Here is a 22,363-nt window from a genome sequence, read left to right on the forward strand (position 1 = left end):
AAATAGAAACTTTTTAAAACTCATATTTAAAGGTTACATTACAGCCACCTCGCCAAAAATCAAACATTTGATTTAGCCATTATGAAGCAAAGCAGTATTGCATTATCCTTATTGGCGTACTGGAACAGAAAGCATCCTGAAATCAAAGTACTGCCCACTGGAAGAAACTGAGCTACAACTAAACGGAACGTAATCCAATTAAATATGGACAGCAGTGCAAAAGCCAAAATTCTTGGCTTTACAAAAACAACAATTCCTAGGAACAAACACTGAATGCAGTTTCATGATTTTATTTTTTTAAAAAGCAAAAACTGGTTTTTTTGATCGCTGTTTGGATGATGAATGCCACCAGAGATACCAGGTAGATAGGCTCTTTGCCCACCTCTTATTCCTGATGACCTCAATGGGAAAAGCATGCAGTTGGCTGAAGAGAAAAATACTGTCACCACTGTAATAATAAAACTAGTGGTTTAATAATTACTGTGATTATTTAAGAGGGGAAAAAGAGAGGGAGTCACCTATCTTACCTGTAATAAAAGATGCCTAAACATTAAGACAGCATAAACAAATCGCATTTGAACATTTTCAGCTTTAGCTAACTCTGTCGTTTGACACCACAGATAAGAAAACATGCCTCTCTTTCTCAAAATATTTCTATTTTGACTAATTAAGGAAGGATTGAGTAGTCTGACCATTTACATGCAGCATGGCCCACTGTGATTGAAAGGTAAGCCTCAGACTGAGAAACTCAAGGGCAGACTGCTCGCTTAATGCTACAACACTTCTTCTGAGAAAAAACATGCAAATATTTGTATACATTACAGAGCCTCTAAGCCAATTATTTTCTGCATTGGGCTGCTCTGAAGAGGCAGTGTTACAGCAGAGGTCCTCCAGGAATCCTACCTTAGTTTTGTGTACATTCTCTCCAACAGACCACCAGTTGCTTCTGACTTGGAAAACAGGCAGGCAAAAGCTGCGTGTGAAAACTGACCACTTGAACTCACATACTGGTACATACTGGACTTAAAAACTAGTACTGCTGTGTTCAATTGGGAACCATGGGGTAGAACCAATCATCCCTCTGACTGCACTCCACTACAGTCTGGTTCTTGGAACAAGGAAGTAACAATCATGGAAAGAGCAGGCCACAAACAGGCATGTGGTCTCCAAGACTGGTAAGGCTGAAATATCCCGTGGATTTGTTTATGCTGCAAGATTATGTACAGATAATGTCTTCTATCAACACCAGAAAATCCAAAAGGGTGTCAAAGATCATCCATATTTGGGATAAAACCCCTAAGGAATTTTTCTTCTTTTGGTACTAAGACATAAATACTGCCAATATGGCCAAAATTTTCATCTATTAGTTAAATTTCTAAACCATTAACGCAACACACAACATTGTTGATAGCAATGAAAATACTGTAGTTTACAATAAAGTTACTGAGGTTTGTTCTGGGAAGAAAATCAGTCAAGGTTTTTTTTTTTTGTGCATTTTTAATATATTCTGCTGCTAGGATTTTGGATGAGGAAAAAAATTGCAAGTATCAATGCATATATAAGACCAAAAATCAACCAAAACTTTTGTAGAAAAGTATTAACATTCTTAATCATAAAAATATTTGCAAATTTAATTACAAATACATTTTAAAAGCAAAATCTTTAAGTACATCGAGGTTGGTCAATATTGACAGTGTTCATTTAAGAGGACGTTAAGATAATACCCACTGCATCTGTGGTAACATCTGAACTCACAGAGTATATACATTTATTGATCAAACTGTGAAATATATAAAGTGAAGAAGCAGTATTTACACTTCAGAACTTATATAAAGGTTATACTGGAAGATCAAGTAGGGGTCTGTGAAAATTTTAATATCTTAAGTGCTGCTGATTTCATGCATTTGTTCTACAACTTGTCCTAAAATTTCATCCACTACATCAATGTCATAATTTACTTGTTGCAAGTCTAGATCAGGCATGATTGTAGCCAAAAGCTGTCCAACATTCACTCGAAGGGAGCGCAGTTTCAGGCTGTGAAGAAATAATCGAGATGTTTAGATGTGGATCAAGTTTCACATCCAAATATACAGAATGTTAATTAACAAAGTTAGAGTAACATTCAATAATAGGAAGGGTCAGTATGTGACTTCTATGAACCAACAGAGAGCTTATACAATTGAAAATGCAACAAGATAATTTCAAGATCTATTATTTTTTCAAAGCTTACTGTCTTGAGTTTTAACTTTGAAGGTGTGTATTTCCTTCGTTTCAAACAAATACTAAGATTTCTGCCTTTCCCAGAATGGATTAAAGGTATTTTTGAATACTTCTACTGAAGTTAGCAAATAAACATTGGTATAACCCTTTATCCTACAATATTTTTTTATTTCTCAAACCAGTATTTAAAAATATTTAATATATCTAGAATTGCCAACTACCACCATGTATGGGAGCAAAGGAAGAGAAAACAAAGAGGAAAGAAAAAAAGAGAAAGTATGAAAGAGTAGTTTGTCCGAAGGTTTGAAAACATAAAGACAAAGTAGCAATTTTACTAATGGGAAAGTACTATTTCTCCTCTTTTTGCTTTCTTTCATGATTCCACTGCCCTATCCGCTTCCTGGTCAAATTGCTTCTAAGTCATTCATCCCTTCTCTTGAGCATTTCCTTTACCATTATTTTCTTTATTATCTCCAGTAGCCATTCTTCATAGAGTCATTACATCCCAAAGGACCTGTAAGTACACAAGTAATGCATGCAATTTCTAATTCTTCTATGTAGAAGTAGTCAGATGCAGTAAGCAGAAAGTAAAACTCTAGCAGATGCAGGGGAGGCTGAATCCCAGAACAAAAACAAACAAAACCCAAACAAATTTAGCTTGAAAGGGATCTCCAGAGGTCATCCATTCCCTTACCCCACCCCTAACAAATTCAAAGAATGGTTATTTCAGATTAGGTTGCTTAAAACCTCCTTGTGTTTTCAAAATCTCCACAGATGGAGATTCCACCATCTCCCTCGGACCCTTTTTTCTGAGCCCTCACTGTGAACGTTATTTTTTCCCCTCTATCTCATCAGAATTTCCCTTCTTACAGCTTGTTTCCATTGCCTCTCATGCCATCACTGTGCTAGCGAGGAGTCAGGCTTCATCTTTTCTACACATTCATTCAGCTGCAGAAGAAAGCATTAGGATACCAGATCTGAAGGTAGCCTTCTCTTCCTGCAGCTCTTTCCCTCAGCATTCCCTTGTAAGACGCTCCAGCCCCCTAACCATCTTGGTAGTCTTTCAGTGGATTTGCTCTTATATGCCAATGTCTTTCATATAGTCAGGAACCCCAAAGCAGACACAGTACTCTGCATTTGCCCAGCACAGGGGAAGAACCTCTGCCATACAACTGCTGGCAGAACACTGGGCACTCCTGCCACAAGAGGCACTGTTGATTTGCATTCATCTTCTAATCCACCTCCACCACAGCCCAGCACTTCAGCTTGTCCAGCTGCAGAGACGATTCCTAGCAGAAGTGTAGAACATCACTGCTGCCTTTACTAAGCTTCTACAATATTTCTCTCGGTCTTTTTCCTATTTCTCAAGGTCCCTCTACAGCAGTGCTATCATCCAGGGTATCAGTGATTCCCTCCAACTCAGTTCCACTATGAGTTCACCAAGTTAATTGCGCTCTGTCACATTCGCCATTAATGAAAGCATTAAAAATTATTGGCCTTCATATTGATGCCCAGGCTTAGCAGACTGGCAGTCTGCTAAGCAGTTTTACAACCCACCACCTAGTCCACTGGTCTAAATCATATCTCACAAAATTTGATGATAACATTATGGCAGTCTATTTTGAAAGCTTTCCTAAAATGAAGGCCCAATCACCCCTCATCCACAGAGCTGGTCATCTTAATGGAAAGGTTACCAAGTTGTAAAGGCAATCTTTGCCCTCAGTAAATCTACGCTGATCGTTTCTGATCACCTTGACTATCATGAGCTTGCATGCAGCTTCCAAGCAGATTTTCTTCAGGGTCTTCCCAGGAATTGAGCTTGTACTGGCCAGTCTGTAGTTCAGATCCTCATTTTTGCCTGCTCTGAATATGGGCATGACAACTTTTTTTAATTATTATTTTTTATTTAAACCAGTTATCAGGGACCTGCCACAAACTTTTGGACATCATCACAAGGCCAACTCTCCATCATCTGGCCAGCTCTCCCTGACACATTTCATCTGATTCTATGGACTTGTGTATGCTGTGCTTGCTTGCTTCTATCTTGTACACGTACTTCTTTTATGTGTTTACTATTTTTATTAATGGAGAGCAGCAAGATCCCTACTTGGAGGCGTAAACTTTTGTTTAGTTTTGAAGATACGCCCTGGACACTGGCACAGGTCCAGAGCATTGGTCTGCAGCAAGTTCTTACATGAAAGGTCAAATCAGTTCCAAAACTGAAAACAAACTCTTTGCGGTATGGTACTACTGAGTCAAGAAATAAAAATAGCATGCAATAGCAAAGATCATCTGCACAGCATAAGCTAATGATCACCCCTCCCTCTTCCCTGCCTCTCCTTTCTTCCTCCGCTTGTTTTACAAGCTAGAATCTAGAAACTCTTATAACATTTTCAGCACTTAAAGAAGTGTCAGTATGACATTCTATTGAGCAATGGTCAAGTACTTGTTTAAGAAGCACTAAGTCAAAACTAAAACAAAATCAGTGGATGAAAAGGTGAAGTAGAAGTGTTATCAACTTAGAAGTCACAAGAGGCAGCAAAAATAATTCCAAAAACCACGTTTTATTATATGATTGTCAGACATGATCTTTGTCAAGGTCTTTTAGGTACAATCAGCCAAGTAAAATCTTACTTGAAGTAGTCTAGAAAGAAGAAAATTGATACCTTTCTCCATCAGAAAAATTAACAGTGTCTTCTACATTACTGGCTGTAGAATCATTTGCACGTGCTACTGCTTGTGGGATTGAAGCTTTCAACTCTGCAATTTCTGATTTAAGTTCTTCACATTGACAGGCAATTTTATTTTTCTCTGCTTCCAGTAGTTCCACCTGCAAATAAATAAAAATAAATAATTTTATACATCAATTTGTTGTGCTTGTTTAAAATAAACATAACCAATATAAAACATCCATTGACTGCTTTTAATCAGCTTTTTGGTGACATTTTAATATCCAGTGACATTTTATGATACTGCAACCTACAGACTATTTTAAAGTAGCCAGTTGAACACACTGCACTCTCAGCTTGCTGTCAGACTCTCTTAAGTTTACTTTCTGCTGTCAATGGAATCCAAGAAAACAAAAGATTCTAGGCTAGATTATATTTATTCCCCACCCTTCTAAGCGGCTTGATTAATGAATGGTCTGTATTTAACCATACAATATGTTGTGCACTGGAACTGCTACAAAACATTCATCTAAGAAAATGGAAAGTTAAATTCTTCGTTTGAAATATGCCACTGTTTTAACTAACATACCTGACTTTTGTATTCGTCTCTCTCAATGGTGCATTTGTCCAGTTGCCTGAAAACATCATCCAGCTGCACAGCAATTTCATCTACCTCACTCTTACTTTCACCGTCAGCACACCTGCTGCATTCAGTTTTTAAGTTTTGCAGAGTATTGCATTGCTCTTTTAGTTTTGCTATTTCTTCTAAGGCCTGTTCATAGAGAAGGGTTGTTTCCGCCAAACTTCTTTCCTGAACATTTTCTTCCACAAATGAAGAAATTGTCTCAGTTGACTGATGGCACATTTCTTTTTTCACATACTTATCATTCATTTCTAGTATCCTCTGTTCCAGTGTTTCTACTTGCTTGGTTAATGCTTCACATTTGCTTTGGTACATCTCCTTCTCTTTGTTTGCTGATTGCAGCTGATTTCTCAGTTCGTTTCCAAGTTCTGCAGATGTCTCAGAAAGATTATTTACACTGTGCCGGTTAATTTCCATTTCCACGTTGGGAACTTGAATATCGATTTCATCTTCCACCTCTTCCTTTTTAACAACCAAATTTGGGACCTCCGTCTGCGTTGCAGAGGTCAGCTGTTCGCTTCTTGATTCTGAGGTACTTGCACTGGAGGGTTCTCTTACATCACTGCTTTTTTTCTGCTCCTCCTGGTCAACATTTATACATTCAGTTTTTACCACTGGAACATCAGAATCTGTGGAAGGCTTTGGAGTGCTGCTCTCCTCTAAAATAATGACATCATCATCATCATCACGGCTTTTGAATGCTCTGTCATTTAAACGAGGTGTCTTTATGGTTAAAGGTGTCACACTGATGAGTATCTTCCGTTTCAGACTGAGGAAGAAAGCATTAAACTGATTACTGTATTGCTCAAATACTGCAAAGTCATTTGTTTCAAACAATGTTTAAATGTGTCTAAACGTGCAATTCAAAACTGCTACACAAGAACTAGAAAGAGATGTCTCCCTGAAGAGCATCTTAAGATTATTAATCACAGTAAATACCTTTTCTGTAAAAACAATGGCTGAAATTCACACAATAGATTATTACTTTCATATACTATTTTGAGACAGACTCAACATTTTTGAAATGAGGAAGACCTGTAAGAGAGGTTAAGGAAAACATCCTGTAGAATGAGCTTAACACAATACAGTGCTTTCCTACATTAAGGCAAGTCACTGAGCAATTTTCCTTGACAGTACAGTATTTTCTTTTTGTTGCTCTCACTTTTGTTCTTCATGAGGTTTCTAGGCATCATTAACATGGTTCTTCCTGTATTACCAAAAAGTGACACATGAACTTTGGCAGCTGTGACTCAAAGATGGGACTACACCTGACATCATTTTTTTATTTAAAAATTATTAACTTTAGAAATAAATCAGTCTATTTTGTACAGGCTCACTAACCTGTTATCAGAATCAGAATGAGGTGAAGATACTGATCTATTTGAAACAAGTAGAGGTCTTTTGACAGAAGCATTTGATGTTTCTGGTAAAAGTGCTCTTGGAACAGCTTCCCTTCCACTCACAGGTGAGAACGTTCTAAAGTCTTTACTTGAGGAAACGGATGTTTTTAAAAGCATTTCATTACTGATCTATAAGATAACATTAAGAATGAAAAGCAATAGACATTAGTAGAGTCTTCAGAATAAGTTTCAAGTAGTTCCATTAACTATCTGAAAACACCTGAAATTATGACAGTCATTTCTTCTGTATACTGCAAGGATTCTCCACAGAGCAATCTCCTTGAACCTTGACTCAATATTTTGCAGTAAGAAAAGCAGACTATACCCTTTGTTAAAAAATAAACAAAAAAGTTATCAGCTTAATGATCACATACACAAAAAACAAACAAGACAGAACAGAAAATACAACTAAATTACTACTGATGTTAACTGTTTCCTTCATGTCTTTTCCATGCTGGTTTAAAGTCACGTATTAAAAAAAGTAATCATCATAGCACAGCTGAGTAGCAAGGTTTCTTGGTTTTTTCTTTTTTTGTTTGTTTTCTTTTGTTTAATTTGCTTTTTAAGTCTAGATTACAGACTTCTGGTGGATTTCTCAGAAGACTACAGCTACAAACTCCTTCCCATGCAGAGATTTATTGTTGTCAGAAAGCAGCTATCTGATCTTAAAGCATTTCCCAAGAAATACCTATTATAGGTACCATGTAAAATCCTGGGGAGTATTTTTTTCCAGCCTGTTCTGTACTCATATCTGAAGTCTGACCATCATACACAAAACATGGGACAGTAATCTCTCTTACAACTGCTAATAATTAGTTTGTAAAATATTTAAATATTTTGTTCATTTTGGTCTTTCAGAAATAACTTTTTTACTTGGATTAAACTAATTGCAGGAAAATGAATACAATCAAGTAGATAGGTTAGAACAGCACATGGAAAATCTTTTATCCAAAAATTGATTGGTCTGAAGTTCACAGTTACTTTGAAAGCTACATCTCACTTCAGAAACCTGATTCTGAGTTCCAATCTGTATACTTTTGTCACTAAATCATTTTTTATTTGCATCTCCATTTGAATTTGAGTGTCTCCTAGCAAAACAAACTCTCAAAAACACAGCTATTACAAATTCTATTCCTCCCCCACTCCCTTTTTTTTAAGGGCATCTTTACTTTTATATCCTTATCACATATCCCTCTACAAAAAATCCACTTCCAACAATAAGATACTGTTCTATAAAAACGAGTAGCAGTGACTTATTTTCTAGTAACATTTTTGTGAAGCAGCTTCATCCTCTTCAAACTCTTTCTTCAGTACAACATATAAAATGCACCACTGACTTCTATCATTGGACAGAAGAGACGGGGGATTTCTGGTTTACCTAGTGTAAGCACAGCCTATTCAACTATCAAAAAGGTTGCTGACCTAATCAGCTGGCCACTATTTAAAGCAAACTAACTCAAAGCCTAGCCCACTGGATCAAACTGCATAGCAGTGGTGCCAGAAAGAATAATGGCTACCAAAGTTGGTTTGCCATCAAGTTCAGGAGAGTTACCTGGTACTCTAGGCGTTTCTTCAGTTTTTCCCTGTCTCTGCACAGGAGCAAGGGGGAAGAAAAAAAAAAAGAGCTTAGATTCAAATTGTTAATTAATTGTGAATCCAAAACAATCTTACTTAAATCTGAAACTAAACACCTTATTTTGAGCTATACACAGTGAATTTCAACATTCTACTTCACTGAATGAAAATTTTCTGCATGACTTTAGAAACTACTAGTTGAGTTAAATCTAAGCTGAATTTAAACTTCAAACAAGATCCCTCTCACATTAAAATAATAATTAAAAAAAAAAAGGCACTTTTCAGAATGTAAACCAGCAATTCATTAAGAGTGCTCCAGTCATTTTTTTCCCCCCAAGCATCTTAACTAAGAACCCTGAAATTCTTAAACAAATTTACTGAGGTTTTCAGCTGCTTGAAAATAGTAGTCACCCAGGCAAGGGCTCTTAACAACCATAATGACCTGTTTCTTTAACATACTGTACCTGAACACCAAGTTTTTGCTTTATTCTCCTTACTTGTTACTAAATGATACAGGCCTCTTTACCTTCAATATCATGTCAACATGCTAATAACAGAGAAAAGAAAAACACTATTTATCTATTCACTGCTGTGATTAGGTTTTGACCTTAGGGCACTGTTTTCTGAAAGGATGAATTCTTAGAAGAGCTGCAGTTATACCACAGGTGAGAGAAAAGTGTTCAGCTTTCATGCTCCTTTTCTAGTGTAGGAACACTTGAAGTCTCCAGTACTCACTTTTTCTTATAAGTTTTCTCATATGTAGGATGTATTAAGTCATCATCTTCTGGTTCTTCTGGCACATTACAATCCCTGAGTTAAGAAAAAAATAAAGAGCTTACCATATGTGCTTACATTAAGTAATAAAATAAGAAGTAAAAGCAGTGCTTAGATATTCAGCTAAATATAATTTTACCGGAATTGTGGGTCAGGGTTCAGTGAGCAGTACCACTTCTCTGGCAAATGCTCTATTCCATCTGGTAGCTTCCGCCATTTCAGACATGCATCACATTGCACCCATGTCTGATCAGGCTGCTTTCTGTAATGGAAAAAACATATGAGAACTTTCACATGAACAATTTATTTGCATGATCAAGAACAAAGCTGTAATAACAGTATGTAACGTTCTTCTATTTGAAAGTGATACTCACTGTATCTCCTCAACTGGTAAAGCTAATGGATACTCTTCGTTTTTCTTTGCTTTCATTTCATTCCAGTAGTCATTAAGCTTTTCTCCTAGCGCTGCTATTGTAAGCCTGAAAACAGAATTTTCAGAGAATACCTGAAATAGTAAAATCTTAGCACAGAAAGAATGTTTATAAACAACAGTGAAATAATAAGTATATGAAACGCTCTGATACTCACATTTTCACAATAGTAAGCTTTTCACTTTTAGTAAACCCCAGAAGTGTGGGATTGTGGGAACAAATGTTTGTCGGATATGAAGTTACAAGAAATTTGACTTGGGATACAGACAGTTTTTAAACTGAAATAAAATGCTTGATTCAGAAGCACTGTCAGTGAACAACGCAAAACCTGAAACCAATTCATTAAACTCAATTTCAATCATAAAAAAAGCTGCCTCTCCTCTATCAGTTCAGCACTGGGCTACGTGTATCTGTTAACTGCAAGCTCACAATCACTCTAAGCTGGCATAAAGCAATACTTCACTGACATTGTAAATATATGTTCACTTTAGCGTAGTACATAGTCTACATGCTGCTGAAAGAACGAGGGTGTTTTTTTCCCCATATTAATTTTTAGCTGGATTTTCTGATCAGGAACCCAACCATTTCACAGCTGCATGACCATTAGAGCTGGCACACAGGAAAGAGTGATGTGGAAGAAGAATAAGGAACCTAGTCCAGCCTGGAAAGTTTCCACCTGGAACACCTGAATTCAAGTCACGAATTTTGGTGTCTGAAGAAGGAATTAGCAAAGGGGCAGAAATGAACAGCAACACATGGATTGAATCATGTCTCTTCTGGTGAAAGGACAGAGGCAAGTCAGCTCATGCTGATCACAACATTACAGCACCAGTTTTGTGTTTCTGTTTCAGGATGGAAATCTACATTTTAAAGATCTGTAGAAGCAATCTTTTGTAAAGCAAAGAAACAATCAAAAAACCTTCGTAATACATGCTACAAGTGCCAAACAACAACAACAAAAACAAAACAAAACAAAAAAAAAACAACCAGTGCTCACTGTGCCAGCTGGGTTGCAGAAACCCAGTGTAGAATCTGATTAATAGCAGTGCCTATGCTATGGCACATCCATTGCCAAAGGAACTTTTAGTGCTACCACAAAAGAAATGGTTCAAGGAACATTTGTACTGAAACAAGCATGAGAATAATTCCCTGGTCTGTTTTAACTTGTGTTCTCATTAACAGCTCTGCTAGTTCAATAGTTGCAGCCACAGGAACTGCTTGAAGCCGGCATCACCACTGCAAAGAAGAATACAGTGAGCTATTTAAAAATACAGAATGAACTGTAGTGGCTGCAGCAGTTATGTTGCCAGCTACCAATCATGCTCCTCCTCCACTGAGAGTTGTTGTTTCAGTGGCAGGAATGACTGGAGTTTTCCTGCCACAGCTCCTCAACTACTACAACAAACAGTTTAGTTTACTACAGTACTCTGATACTGTTTCTGGTATATGTATATGTAGAGCTGCATACAAACAGGCAATTAAGGAAAGGCTTTGTGGATTTTTCAGCTGTCCTTGTCAAGGGAACACCAATAACTGACTGAAGGATAAAATACACAGCCTGAAAAAGGTGATGACATCTCCTGCCAAAGTCTACTCCCACTTATGTTTGTGAGTCTACACCCCAAAATTTCTAAGTCCACAGTGAAACTAAGTCTGAGGATACAGAGGAGGAGATGTGCTCTTTTAAGCACATCTGGTCAAAGGAGACTGGTCATAGACAAGTACAGAAACAAATCTGACTATACGATAAGGGAAACAGTGACAAGAACAATCCTGGTCAGTCATGCTAAATGGTAAGGATACACAGAGTGTGAGAACATTTGTTTTTTTAGTTGGGAGGATAAGGAAAAGGAAGGAACAAACACAGAGTCATAAAACCTGACTAACTAGTATTAACAAAGACAATAATCAGAAACAAACCTGGGTCTTATCAAGAAACTGATACGGATGCAATTCTGAAGGCCCAAGATGTTGGAGAGAGGTCAGTGGAACCATGCTAACATGCAGGGCAAGAAGGATCAGAAAGAAACAGTGCTGGGGGAGTGTTAGACAGAAAAGAGTATAAAAAAGTGCAAGTTGCATATAAAACAGGGCAGGCCAATATACTTGACTAACCAATCACTGTGCTTGATCCCTGCAGCCTACCCTATCTACTTATCAAATTTTAACTCTATCCATAATCTCACTCTCTATCACATGTATACGCATTGCAAAGACTAAGTGCCTGCTAGTGGAAGACCTGTGCATATGAGTGGAAACAGGTGCAGCTACTGGAGTCAGACTTGAAGTGGAGAGTAAACTGCTGCAGCAAGCAAGGGTTCTAGCCTTGTGTGCCTAATGCCAGTATCTGGGGCACCTGGAGAAGGACAAGTACCTGCATCTTCATCAAACTTGGTGTGCATATGAATGTACATGTGTATTAACCAGCAACTTTAAAGCTCAACCTGCCCAGTGAGTAGTAGGACCCACGTCTAGGCCTAGGCCATCAAGGGTCTGTCTGTGCTCATTCGTCCAGAAGCACCTGTGAGTGTGCCTTGTGGGGACAGTATATTTTATATCAGAAATAGCAAACTCAGCAGAAATAGTCCTCTCAGCAAGACTAGAGAGGCATTCCTCTCTCTGTACTCAGTACTGATGACACCACACCTCAAGTGCTGTGTTCAGTTTTGGGCCCCTTGCTCCAGGTGAGGCCCAAGAGAGTGTCCAGAGAAGGGCAACAAAGCTGTGAGGGGACTGGAGCATAAGTCTTATGAGGAGCAGTTGAGGGAGCTGGGATTGTTCAATCTGGAGAAGAAGAGGCTCAGTGGAGACCTCACTGCTCTCATCTGAAAGGAGGCTGTGGCGAGGTGGGGGTCAGCTTTTTCTAGGTAGCTAGCAATAGGATGAGAGGGAATTAGAGAGTTGTGCTAGGGGAGGTTCAGGTTGGGTATTAGGATAAATTTCTTTTCAGTAAGAGTGATGAGACACCGGAGCAGGCTGCCCAGGAAGGTGGTGCAGTCACCATCCCTGGAGGTAGTCAGGAGCTGTGTGGATGTGGCACTGAGGGACGTGGGCAGTGGGCGTGGTGGGGGTGGGCTGATGGTTGGACTGGGTGATCTTAGAGGCCTTTGCCACCTTAATAATTCTGTGCTTCTTTAAGTGTGCATGTTGCCTTGATTTGTACTGAGCAACAAGATGGACCGGCCAGCACATAGTAGACCTTTGGACCCTAAAATTGGGCCAGAGGTGTCAAGTGATCAGAGGGGCTGTACTCAGTATGCTTATGAATATAAACTATGAAGTGTGTACCATCTCTAGTGACCTTCAATCACTATCTGTTGAGGAAAAAGAAAGGTACGTGACTGTCTAGATCCATACTTTATGCAAGTCCCATACATAGGTGCTGCTGAAGGGAATGTGCCAGCCATGTTAGTGTTCGGTGCGTCTGCATCTCTGAGACACGTGCTCAACTTCACTGCTAGTTAAGCCTGCAAATGGGAAAGAGGCAGGGAAGACAGAGATTCTGGGTCCCCAAAGTCTGGGCCAGGGGGCATCCTGGGACACAACTGCTGGGGGAGGCAGCTTCCCCTAATATCCCTTAGCACCAAGCAGCATAGAAGATAGAAAATAGCCTCATCATCTTGAAAGGAAAGATAACACTGTGGAGTAATTCCCAATGTTTGCATCTTTTCTGCTGAGGTAACTCGCCCTCCCTTACCCTTTCCTTCCCTAATAGCAGTGCAATCAATTCACAGAAGAGCATTGTAAACACACCAGACATTTCATCTGGCTTAAGAACAATTTTTTTTTTTTTTTTCCAAATCAGATTAGATTCTCAATCAGGTTTACAGTACAGCTATAAGAAGTAACATACTAGATATTGATTGATGGGATGTAGTTTCATTCCAATTCACAGCTGACTTCAGGGTGTCCTGTATTTTTTAAATGCTCTATCAGGTAGACTTAAGGACGTGAAAGTCTACTTTTAAGAAAGAACCTAAAAACAATAGATGAAAAACGTCCAGAAACAAAGACAAAAAAACAAACAACCCCTAGGAAATTGTGATGAATCACTATGAATCATCAATCACGTGGCATTCATATCTCAGTTTTAGCCGTCTGCTACAAAACATCCAAATCTAAGCTAGTTATTTTGGGTTCATCCCACAGTAAGTGAAGAGCAGGGTTGCAACCAACTGCTTTTAGGGCATTTGCATAAAAATGGTGAGTATTGTACCCTTGATTTCACTGACTGCACAATGAACACGCTATGATCAAAATATATGTTAACATCCTATCCCTACTTTAAAACGCAGTTTAATGATAGAACACAAGTATTCTTACTACTTAAAAGGGACAAAATCTTTTATGGTCAAGTATCTCCCAGTGAACAATACTATTAAACAAAAAGTCTATACAGAATACATATTTACCTGTATTCATTTGTGTAGTCAAAATCTTGTTTGTTATGAGTTGGTTTTAAGAAGTTGCACTCGATAATCCCAACTACACCAACACCCATGTTGTTTGCCTGTAAAAAAATTAAGATCCATCAGGGAAAACAAAACAAATCCTATACTAAAACTCTAAGATCTTGACAGAAGTAATTATAATTTATATATCCCCCAGGTCAAAATAACCTCTTGCTTTATGAATAATCTCCAAAAGAACTCTTGACGTAAATCCACTAGACAAAAAGAACAAATGCCCTACAACCCATCCGTCTTTCTGTTCTGAAAGGCACACCGATTTCTGTGTCTCATGCATTAAGCTTAGTTTCAAAAATTAAAGAACTGTGTGCAACTCAATGCAATTATTAACTGCTATGCCAAAAGAAAAAAGGTGTATTTATGAAAGCATACTAGTTTTCATCTGTATTCTTTACTTTTTTTTTTTTTAAGAAAATCAGCATTTAAGTGAAAATGATTTCTAACAACATTAAAGTATTTTTCAGCTTAAATTCCTACCTTTAACTGACAGCCAACTCTTTCATAAGCTTTGATGAGTCTGTTTTTATGATACATCATTATTCCATAGTGATCTTTGTTTCTACAGTTAAATCCAAATGTAATTCTTACTGTTTTAGCCTTTTATCGGATATTAAGGAAAAGTCTGGTTAATGTCACGTGATAAAAAATATACATACTTTGAGGGCTCATTCTAAACTGGGTCCTGGTATTTTCTTCCCCCCTCCATCTTTTAAGTATTGAGATAGTTCCTTTGGTACCTCTTCACAGCAAAGATTTACAAAGTAATTAAAGAACACCCGTAAAGACAGCTGCAATATTTCCAGCAGAATCTAGAAAGCTTACGTACAAAAACTCGTCATTAAATTTAGCATGCAATCATCGCATTAACAAAGGATACATTCAAAAATTTTGGCCTATATATATCACGTTCAATGAAAGCAAGGCTCTTGGAAACCAGCTGTGTTTTCACTTTTTGTCCTCGCAGAATGATCTGCATTCTTGGCTTCAGATACAAAATACTGCAGTAAGCCTACAAAATATACAATAATTCCCATTATTCAAAAACAACAGCAGTGAGATCCTCACTACCACTACCTAAAAAACCCGCACACCTAAAAAACTTCAAGAAACGGGTATTGTAAAACATTTACCATGTTTGGAAAGACAAATCCAGATTTTAATTGAGATGTTACAAAGTGTTTTTTTTAGCTCCTCCAACCTGACTCCACAAAACACAGGAAACTCAAATGCACATACGTAATACAAATCACATTAAAAGCAACTGAAAGAGAACTTTTGTAAATAAGGCAAGTTAGTCAGATATCTGAAGATACAGTTTTACTATTATAAGAGCTTTTAATCGTGTTTAGATATACAAGCCTATACTCTTATTCCCTATTTAGAACTCAAAAATTATATCACAGACTTTAAAAAAAATAAACAGCAGCTGTTAACTTTATTCCAAATGACTTACAAACTATATAATCTTGTGTGTCAACCCATCTATTTTAACCTGCATTTCATCTGCCATATTTGAAGCGGATTTATGACTTCAATGAGCCTTAGACTAATTGAATATTGTATCTGAGCTGGAACAATATTTACAATACTATTCACAAGCACTCAGAACACCTAGTAATTCCAGGCACACTTTCTTGTAAGAAACGGATTCAGAGACTATGGGTCAGTAGTATAAACAATGGCTGCAATATTTAGCCTGTTGTCAGGGCTAGGGCTTTTCTATATGTAGGTTTTGAAACAGCTGCCTTATAGTTCCTTGATCTCTTTTGGAATCTAAAGAGGACACTGCCAGCTGAAAACTAGCTACACTGTATCTGTAGGACTACATCAAAAAAAGACATTTTCTTCTAAAAGAAAAACAAAAAAGCAGATGTTTATAGAAGTCCACAAACACATTCTATGTTTTCCAAATACCACTGGCTCATTGCCCTAACGTTTAAATTCTGACTTTGTCTTTTTATTTTTTTTCTTTTTTTTTTTAAATCAAAACCTCTATAGTATGGTATATTACATTAAAACAAAAGCATACATCACCTTGCTTCCACAGAACAAGTAAATAAACGAAAAGTATACATACTCTTAGCGAGTAGTCACTTTCTGGAACTATCTGGTCCAGTCTCTCTTGTTTTTTGTATCCTCTTTTCCCTGTTTCATCTAAGTCTTCTGGAATCCTGATGTCGTATTTATCCTTGTCAAAGTCAAATTCTGTTTTATCATTTTTATCTCTAAGAAATAAGAAAAAAATCTAATTATGATAGAAAAAAAGATTGAGGTGAACCTGATATCTCATAACTAAATGCCTGTCATTTCTGCCTAATTAATGTGTTTGCTCATGTGTTTATAGTTCTGCTTATAACTGCCAAATGTACTGCTTATCTATCATAAACACCCTTTCTGACCACACGACTTCTATCATAAGAGCAACACCCTTGAAATAGGAGCGCAAATCCGAAACAGCGGTCAGTCAGTAGAGACTAGATGAAAACTAGGCGTCCTTAGAAAACCTGTGGCCAAACGTGGACAAAGCGAGTAGGGAGACACCTCCCCACACAACCACTGAAGACTCCCACAGAAGTGCAGAAGACTCAATTATGTGTGCGTACCCTTGTACTAGTATAACCCTGGGAATATGTAGTATGTTGGTGTGACTTGAAAATTTTCAACTATAAATAGAAGATGTGAAAACTGGGGTTGCATGATTTGTGGAGATGACCCATCTTGTACCATGTGCAGAGAGGTATGCTTGCCCCCTCAACACTTGTTTTTTCCCCCCCAAAGTGTTTCAGATTTTAAAAATGGACAACGGACCCAGAGGATATCACAGATACAAGAGAAAAGACACAAAAGAAACAATTCCTTTGAGTCACAATGGCGTTCCTAGAAGACTTGCTAGAAATCAAAAACATTCAATAGCTTCTTTTAGAAACCCAAGGAAAATAAGAGAAATGCTAGCAAAGAAAATTTGCATAAATTCTAACTGTATTCTAATTGTACTTCACTAATAAAAGCACTCAGTATCACTGAGAACACAGATGGGCCAAGATGCATGCAGTCCTTCTAAATGCAAAATTCCTCAACAATGCAAACTGCCTAGGATTCTTACTGCTGTGAGAATGACAAACTATAACTCTCTAACTCAGTAATTTTTCATCACAATTTCTTACTGAAGTGCTCACCAGAGGGTTTCTTCTATTTAATTGCATTGGCAGTAGTTTTGCACAACATTCAGATACAGATTTTGTTACCTCCAGCTTTCTTGCATAAAAATCTACTAAGCTAAAAGTGATGCACCTTCCTAAAATATAGAAGAGATTAATGAAATAGGAAAAAATAAAGCTTTTCATCAGCTTTGATTGACTGAGATTTTGTTTTGTTCTGTAACATTTATTCCATTGTATCCCAGAATGAGTTTTCTCCCCACTCTTTTTTTTTTCTGATAAGCAAGAATAAACTATTTTCCTGCCAAATTTACTGGCCCATAAAGCCACTTGAAACTGCTTCTTATGGATACCTTGCTATTTCAGGTATCCAAAACTGCAGTAAACTAAACACTCAGGAGCATAACACGAGGTTACACGTTCCCAAACAATTAGCTCCAACATTGTTAAAGGCAAGCTAGAACTATTCTAATGGATCATCGTATGGGTTCCCTGCAAGTAAGGGATCAGCAACCATGTAAGAGGAAGAAAGGGAAAGGAGATGAGAAACAATAACACCCAGCTGCCACTGCTACAACAGCTGTTTAAAGAAAAAAAACAGCAAGAAAGAAAAAGCTACCAAAGTCTGAAAATCCATTCTTCTGTTAATAATCCCATATATATATGTAGATGAAAGTAATTAACTGCATCTATTTACTTGGACTTCTGTTTTTACTACAATAAACAGTTAAGAAGTTTAGAAAAGTTCAAGCCTTTCCCAATTGGTTTGAGATATCAGATTTATAATTAATCTATTTCAATTTTTCTTCTGGAATAGTAACAATATTTTATCAAAATGAAATATGGAATCCTTTATGCTCTCCTTTGGTCAAATGAATTTGAGTCTAATTTCACCAACTGCAGCTAACTCTTCATCCAGTCTTCTAGAGTTACTCTGCAAAAAAAAACCCTTGTGTACTTGCAGACACTGAAGAGATAATGCAAATGAAAGAAAAGACATGAGCAATTGGGCCTCATCTTACCTTCTGAGATTCCAAATTATGATTCTTGTTCCTTTTTCCCCATTATAGCATCTAGCTCGGCCACTAATTTCTCCTCGGTAGAAAATAAAGAATGTGTTAAGATGGCCTTCAAACTGTTTTTGGATTCTACTGGATCACTTATCTGTCGTAAGCAAAATGTTAAGGAAAGTAACCTTAAATGTAAAAAAATAAAAAATAAAAAATTCAGAAGATTAGTAAACTTCTGCAATAGGATCTGCACCCCTCAGAGGGTCTCATTCCACATCTCAAATACAGAGCTCCAAAAAAAATGTAAAAGTTCTTAAATACATTATAGCTTAAATAACCTTCTGCCCATCTTAGAATGCATCTGTAGAACAAGACAAGGAGATTTCCTTTAGTGATGTTACCAGCAAAGTTTGACACACATACACAACTTTTTGTTAGGAAACTGTCAAAAGGATATGTTGGTTGTTGAATGTCACTATAGGAACCATGACATGTTCTGCTTTTGTGACTTCAAGATAAGTCTGAGATAAGAGACCAACACTCATTGTTTCTCCATTCTTGGTGAAGACTATTGCATCTTTTCCCAGGCGCATGGACCCTGATTTAAACCCGTTTCCATACAGTCCCACTGGAACACGGCCATTCATCACAGATTTCTCACTAAAGCCGAAGCTGATATGAAAAAAAGCAAATATTGGAAGAGTGTAAAAAGCCCCCCAGACAACTGAACACCCAAAAGATGCACTCAAGGTGCATCAAATTTGACTTAAGCACATTGAGTCCATCTCTTGTTCTAGAAATCAGGGACTACCATGCAATTAAACAGTGAACAGCAACACAAACTGAGAACACCTGTATAATATTCCCAAAATCACAAAACAAGAATTTAGAGAAAGTTAAATTCATCTTTTAATTATCTAAAAGACACCATCTGCCTGGAATCATACAAAGATACATTCCCATATGTTTCTAATATTTATCCACCGGTTTTGCAATGAATACTGGAAAAAGCCCCTTAGGTTATCTTCCTCTTTAGTCACTCCCCCCGTTTGCTTAAACACATGTGATCCACGTATTTTCTACAGGTAACTACACATTACACTTGAAGTCAAATGGGTAACTGTATATGGAGCATGGAATTTAACAAATAAGCTATTAATTATGGTATATTGCAGAAAAAGAAAACAGTCATTTGAATTCAAGCTTCCTCAAATTTATATCCAGAGATTTATCTGGAAGCAGACGAGTATCTTTCACAATAGAAGAGAATTTGAACAGCAATCTGTTTGCTAGCTGCAGAAAGAACAGTTCAAATACTATAGAATATTAGAAGGTAAAATGATAACAGCATCAATTTAATTCCCCTTAACATTTCCATAGTATATTTTCAACACCGAAGTACTGGATTGAACTGAACATCTCTTGCCTCTCATTTGCTAACTTAGTCTAAAGCATGTTCAAATGGGGAAAATATTCTCCTTACTTCCACTGATGGGCATTACTGAGTTTATACTGCACGTGCCTGCACATAAAAGTAAATGGGAATGCTGATGGAAAGGATAAAAGGAAACTAGGAGATAAAACAAACAGCCAAAGCTATATGAAAGCTGTACTGGCATCTCTGTTCTAGAGCCTCACTTGGGTAATCACTCACCCTCAAAAGTGCTAAATAGAAAAATGAGCACAGTAGATTACATGTGAGAGAAAGGAGTTAAGTTTAACAGTAACAAAAATAGAAATTGGAACTGTGACAAGAAAAAAAATACACAAAAGAGGTTATCCACCTTAGCATTTTGTGCAGCTTCTCTGAGTTCATACCATTTCCATTATCAGTGAACGTCAAGCATATATTGTTGTTTATCACTGTTTTGTCTATCCATATCTGTTTAGCACTCACATCTGGATCATAAGCGTTATCTGAAGTGGGAGAAAAGTAAACAAGAACAGGATACTAAGAAAAAAAGGAATCATAGAAAAGTAAACACTTAAAACATGTTTGCACTGAAAGTGCTTAATTCCAGTGAAGATGCCAAAAAGCAACTCTCAAAGTTATTTAAATGCTTATGTGACACGTAACACAGCCTTATCTGGTAGTCATGCACACGCAATCTATCCACCAAACATTAGTCTTGCAATGCTTTAGCTATATGGAATTGCTTTCCCTAACTTTATTACGGTGCTGTGCTTCATCAAAGAGATGTTTGTGCAATACGGCATTGCGGGCTCTCAATTTTGCACTTGTGGTAATCCAACAACCCTGCAGAGGCACACTGTGAACTAAGGGAGCTCTACAATTGCAGCGGCTTTTCATCTCTGCAGTCAGGTATGTGATCACAGAAATCACCAGGTTGGAAAGGGCCTACAAGATCATCTAGTCCAATCATCCTCCCATTCCCATTGCTACCACAAGCACTAAGCCATATCTCATAGCTCCTCATCCAGACACCACTTGAACGCTGCCAGGGACGGCGACTCCACCACCTTCCTGGGCAGCCATTCCAGTGCCTGACCGCTCTCTGAGAGAAAAAGTTCTTCCTTATGTCTAATCTAAACCTCCTCTGGTACAACTTGTGGCCATTTCCTTGGGTTTGTTGCCTGGGAGAAGAGGCCAAACCCCTCCTCATCACAACCTCCCTTCAGGAAGTTACAGGAATTATGCACTCACTCAGATTCCTCAGGAAAGTCATGGAAAATTGCACAGAAACAAAAAGCTTTTTTTATTAGAAGTTTTTAATAAAGGTAATGTTGTGCTAAAAATGAAGCCTCCTACAATACTATCCTCTTTATAACTATAATTATAGACAACAGTAGATCAAAAAATTACAATGAAGAAGCTCCATCAAAAGCCAGCAAATCTTGCCTGAAAACAAGAAAAATTTTCTAGCCACTACAAATGATAGCAACATATAGCCAAAAACTTTGGTTGAGATGAGTAGCTGAAACAGAGAACAGAAAACAAAAACCAGACAAGTTTCTACTTTTGCTTTCTGCATCCCAGGCAGCTGCTGCAAAATTCACTTCCGGCCACCAAAACACCTCGTCTGACTGGCTGCAGGTGAGGTTACTGTCCACACTCCAGATGATGGCACATACACATGGCTACAAAAATACATTACATACTGTGGGCATTCTAAATGAGAAATCAGACATTAAAAAAAAAGCAAAAGCCTGAAGCCCAAGTATTGGAGGTCTAAGTGAAAAAAATTACTGCTGCTCTACTTCATTACCAGCAGAGCCGACAGCCACAAACACACATCTTGCTACTGCAAATTGTTCAGATCTAAGAAGGCATAACTTCCACAGAAGTATAAAATGCTTTACCTTAAACTCCCTACTTGCAGGATTTGAAAGAGCTGTGAAAGAACTTGTGTCCCTGCCTCACTATTGGTTTGACTCGTTTAACTGAAAGGCAGAAATACACAGCTCAGGCCAACACAGCAGCCATAAAAAGCAATCATAGCTCGCAGCTTGCTGTCTGTGAGCATACACTACACACTGCACTCACAGTGAAAAAGTTCATAAAAATAGTTCAGTATCAATAAAAGAGGACACTTCAAGTACAATTAGACTGAAAATATTTTAAGTCCATACTTCGTGCAAGTTTCCTGATTTGTTAGCTCACCAGCTCTCTCTGGATGCCCCATTTAACCTCTCCCCTGGAAGTAGCATCAATAGTTTGCTTACATTTAAAGCAACTGAGGTCTAGCAGAAATCAGCAACATAATTACCAAAACACTGACACTAGGGACTAGAGTTTAAAAAGCAAATTTTAGCATACAGATCATTAACATCTTAATGAGTGAACAGAAGAAAACTCAGGCCTCTATAACATAGCCCAATTAATACTGCTTGACATTTGGCATACAATATAGCCACACACGTAGCCTGTGAAAGGCAGTTCACAAAACCAAGATGACTCACTAGTCATGTCGCTGCTGTGCCTTTGGATGTGTGCTAACACATCAGAGAGCTGCAGATGTGTTGGCGCACGGCGTGTGCATGTCCCAGTGTGCA

At 37.7% G+C, this 22,363-nt stretch overlaps 1 protein-coding gene across 1 annotated transcript in view; it reads right to left on the reverse strand.

Annotated features, from left to right (window-relative positions):
• Positions 1 to 292: 292 nt before the first annotated feature.
• Positions 293 to 22,363, reverse strand: part of MORC4 (MORC family CW-type zinc finger 4) — a 28,737-nt gene continuing 6,666 nt past the window's right edge. Inside the window, 16 exon segments of the mRNA XM_003202885.4 lie at positions 293 to 2,034; positions 4,887 to 5,050; positions 5,479 to 6,301; positions 6,874 to 7,061; positions 8,485 to 8,521; positions 9,243 to 9,317; positions 9,421 to 9,543; positions 9,656 to 9,760; positions 14,125 to 14,222; positions 14,659 to 14,778; positions 15,059 to 15,190; positions 16,259 to 16,406; positions 18,362 to 18,404; positions 18,407 to 18,508; positions 18,807 to 19,021; positions 20,134 to 20,266. Coding sequence (XP_003202933.2) covers positions 1,881 to 2,034; positions 4,887 to 5,050; positions 5,479 to 6,301; positions 6,874 to 7,061; positions 8,485 to 8,521; positions 9,243 to 9,317; positions 9,421 to 9,543; positions 9,656 to 9,760; positions 14,125 to 14,222; positions 14,659 to 14,778; positions 15,059 to 15,190; positions 16,259 to 16,406; positions 18,362 to 18,404; positions 18,407 to 18,508; positions 18,807 to 19,021; positions 20,134 to 20,266 — 2,660 coding nt within the window. The 3' untranslated portion in view covers positions 293 to 1,880.

Source organism: Meleagris gallopavo, chromosome 9, assembly GCF_000146605.3.
Source record: "Meleagris gallopavo isolate NT-WF06-2002-E0010 breed Aviagen turkey brand Nicholas breeding stock chromosome 9, Turkey_5.1, whole genome shotgun sequence".
Taxonomy (NCBI): Eukaryota; Metazoa; Chordata; class Aves; order Galliformes; family Phasianidae; genus Meleagris; species Meleagris gallopavo.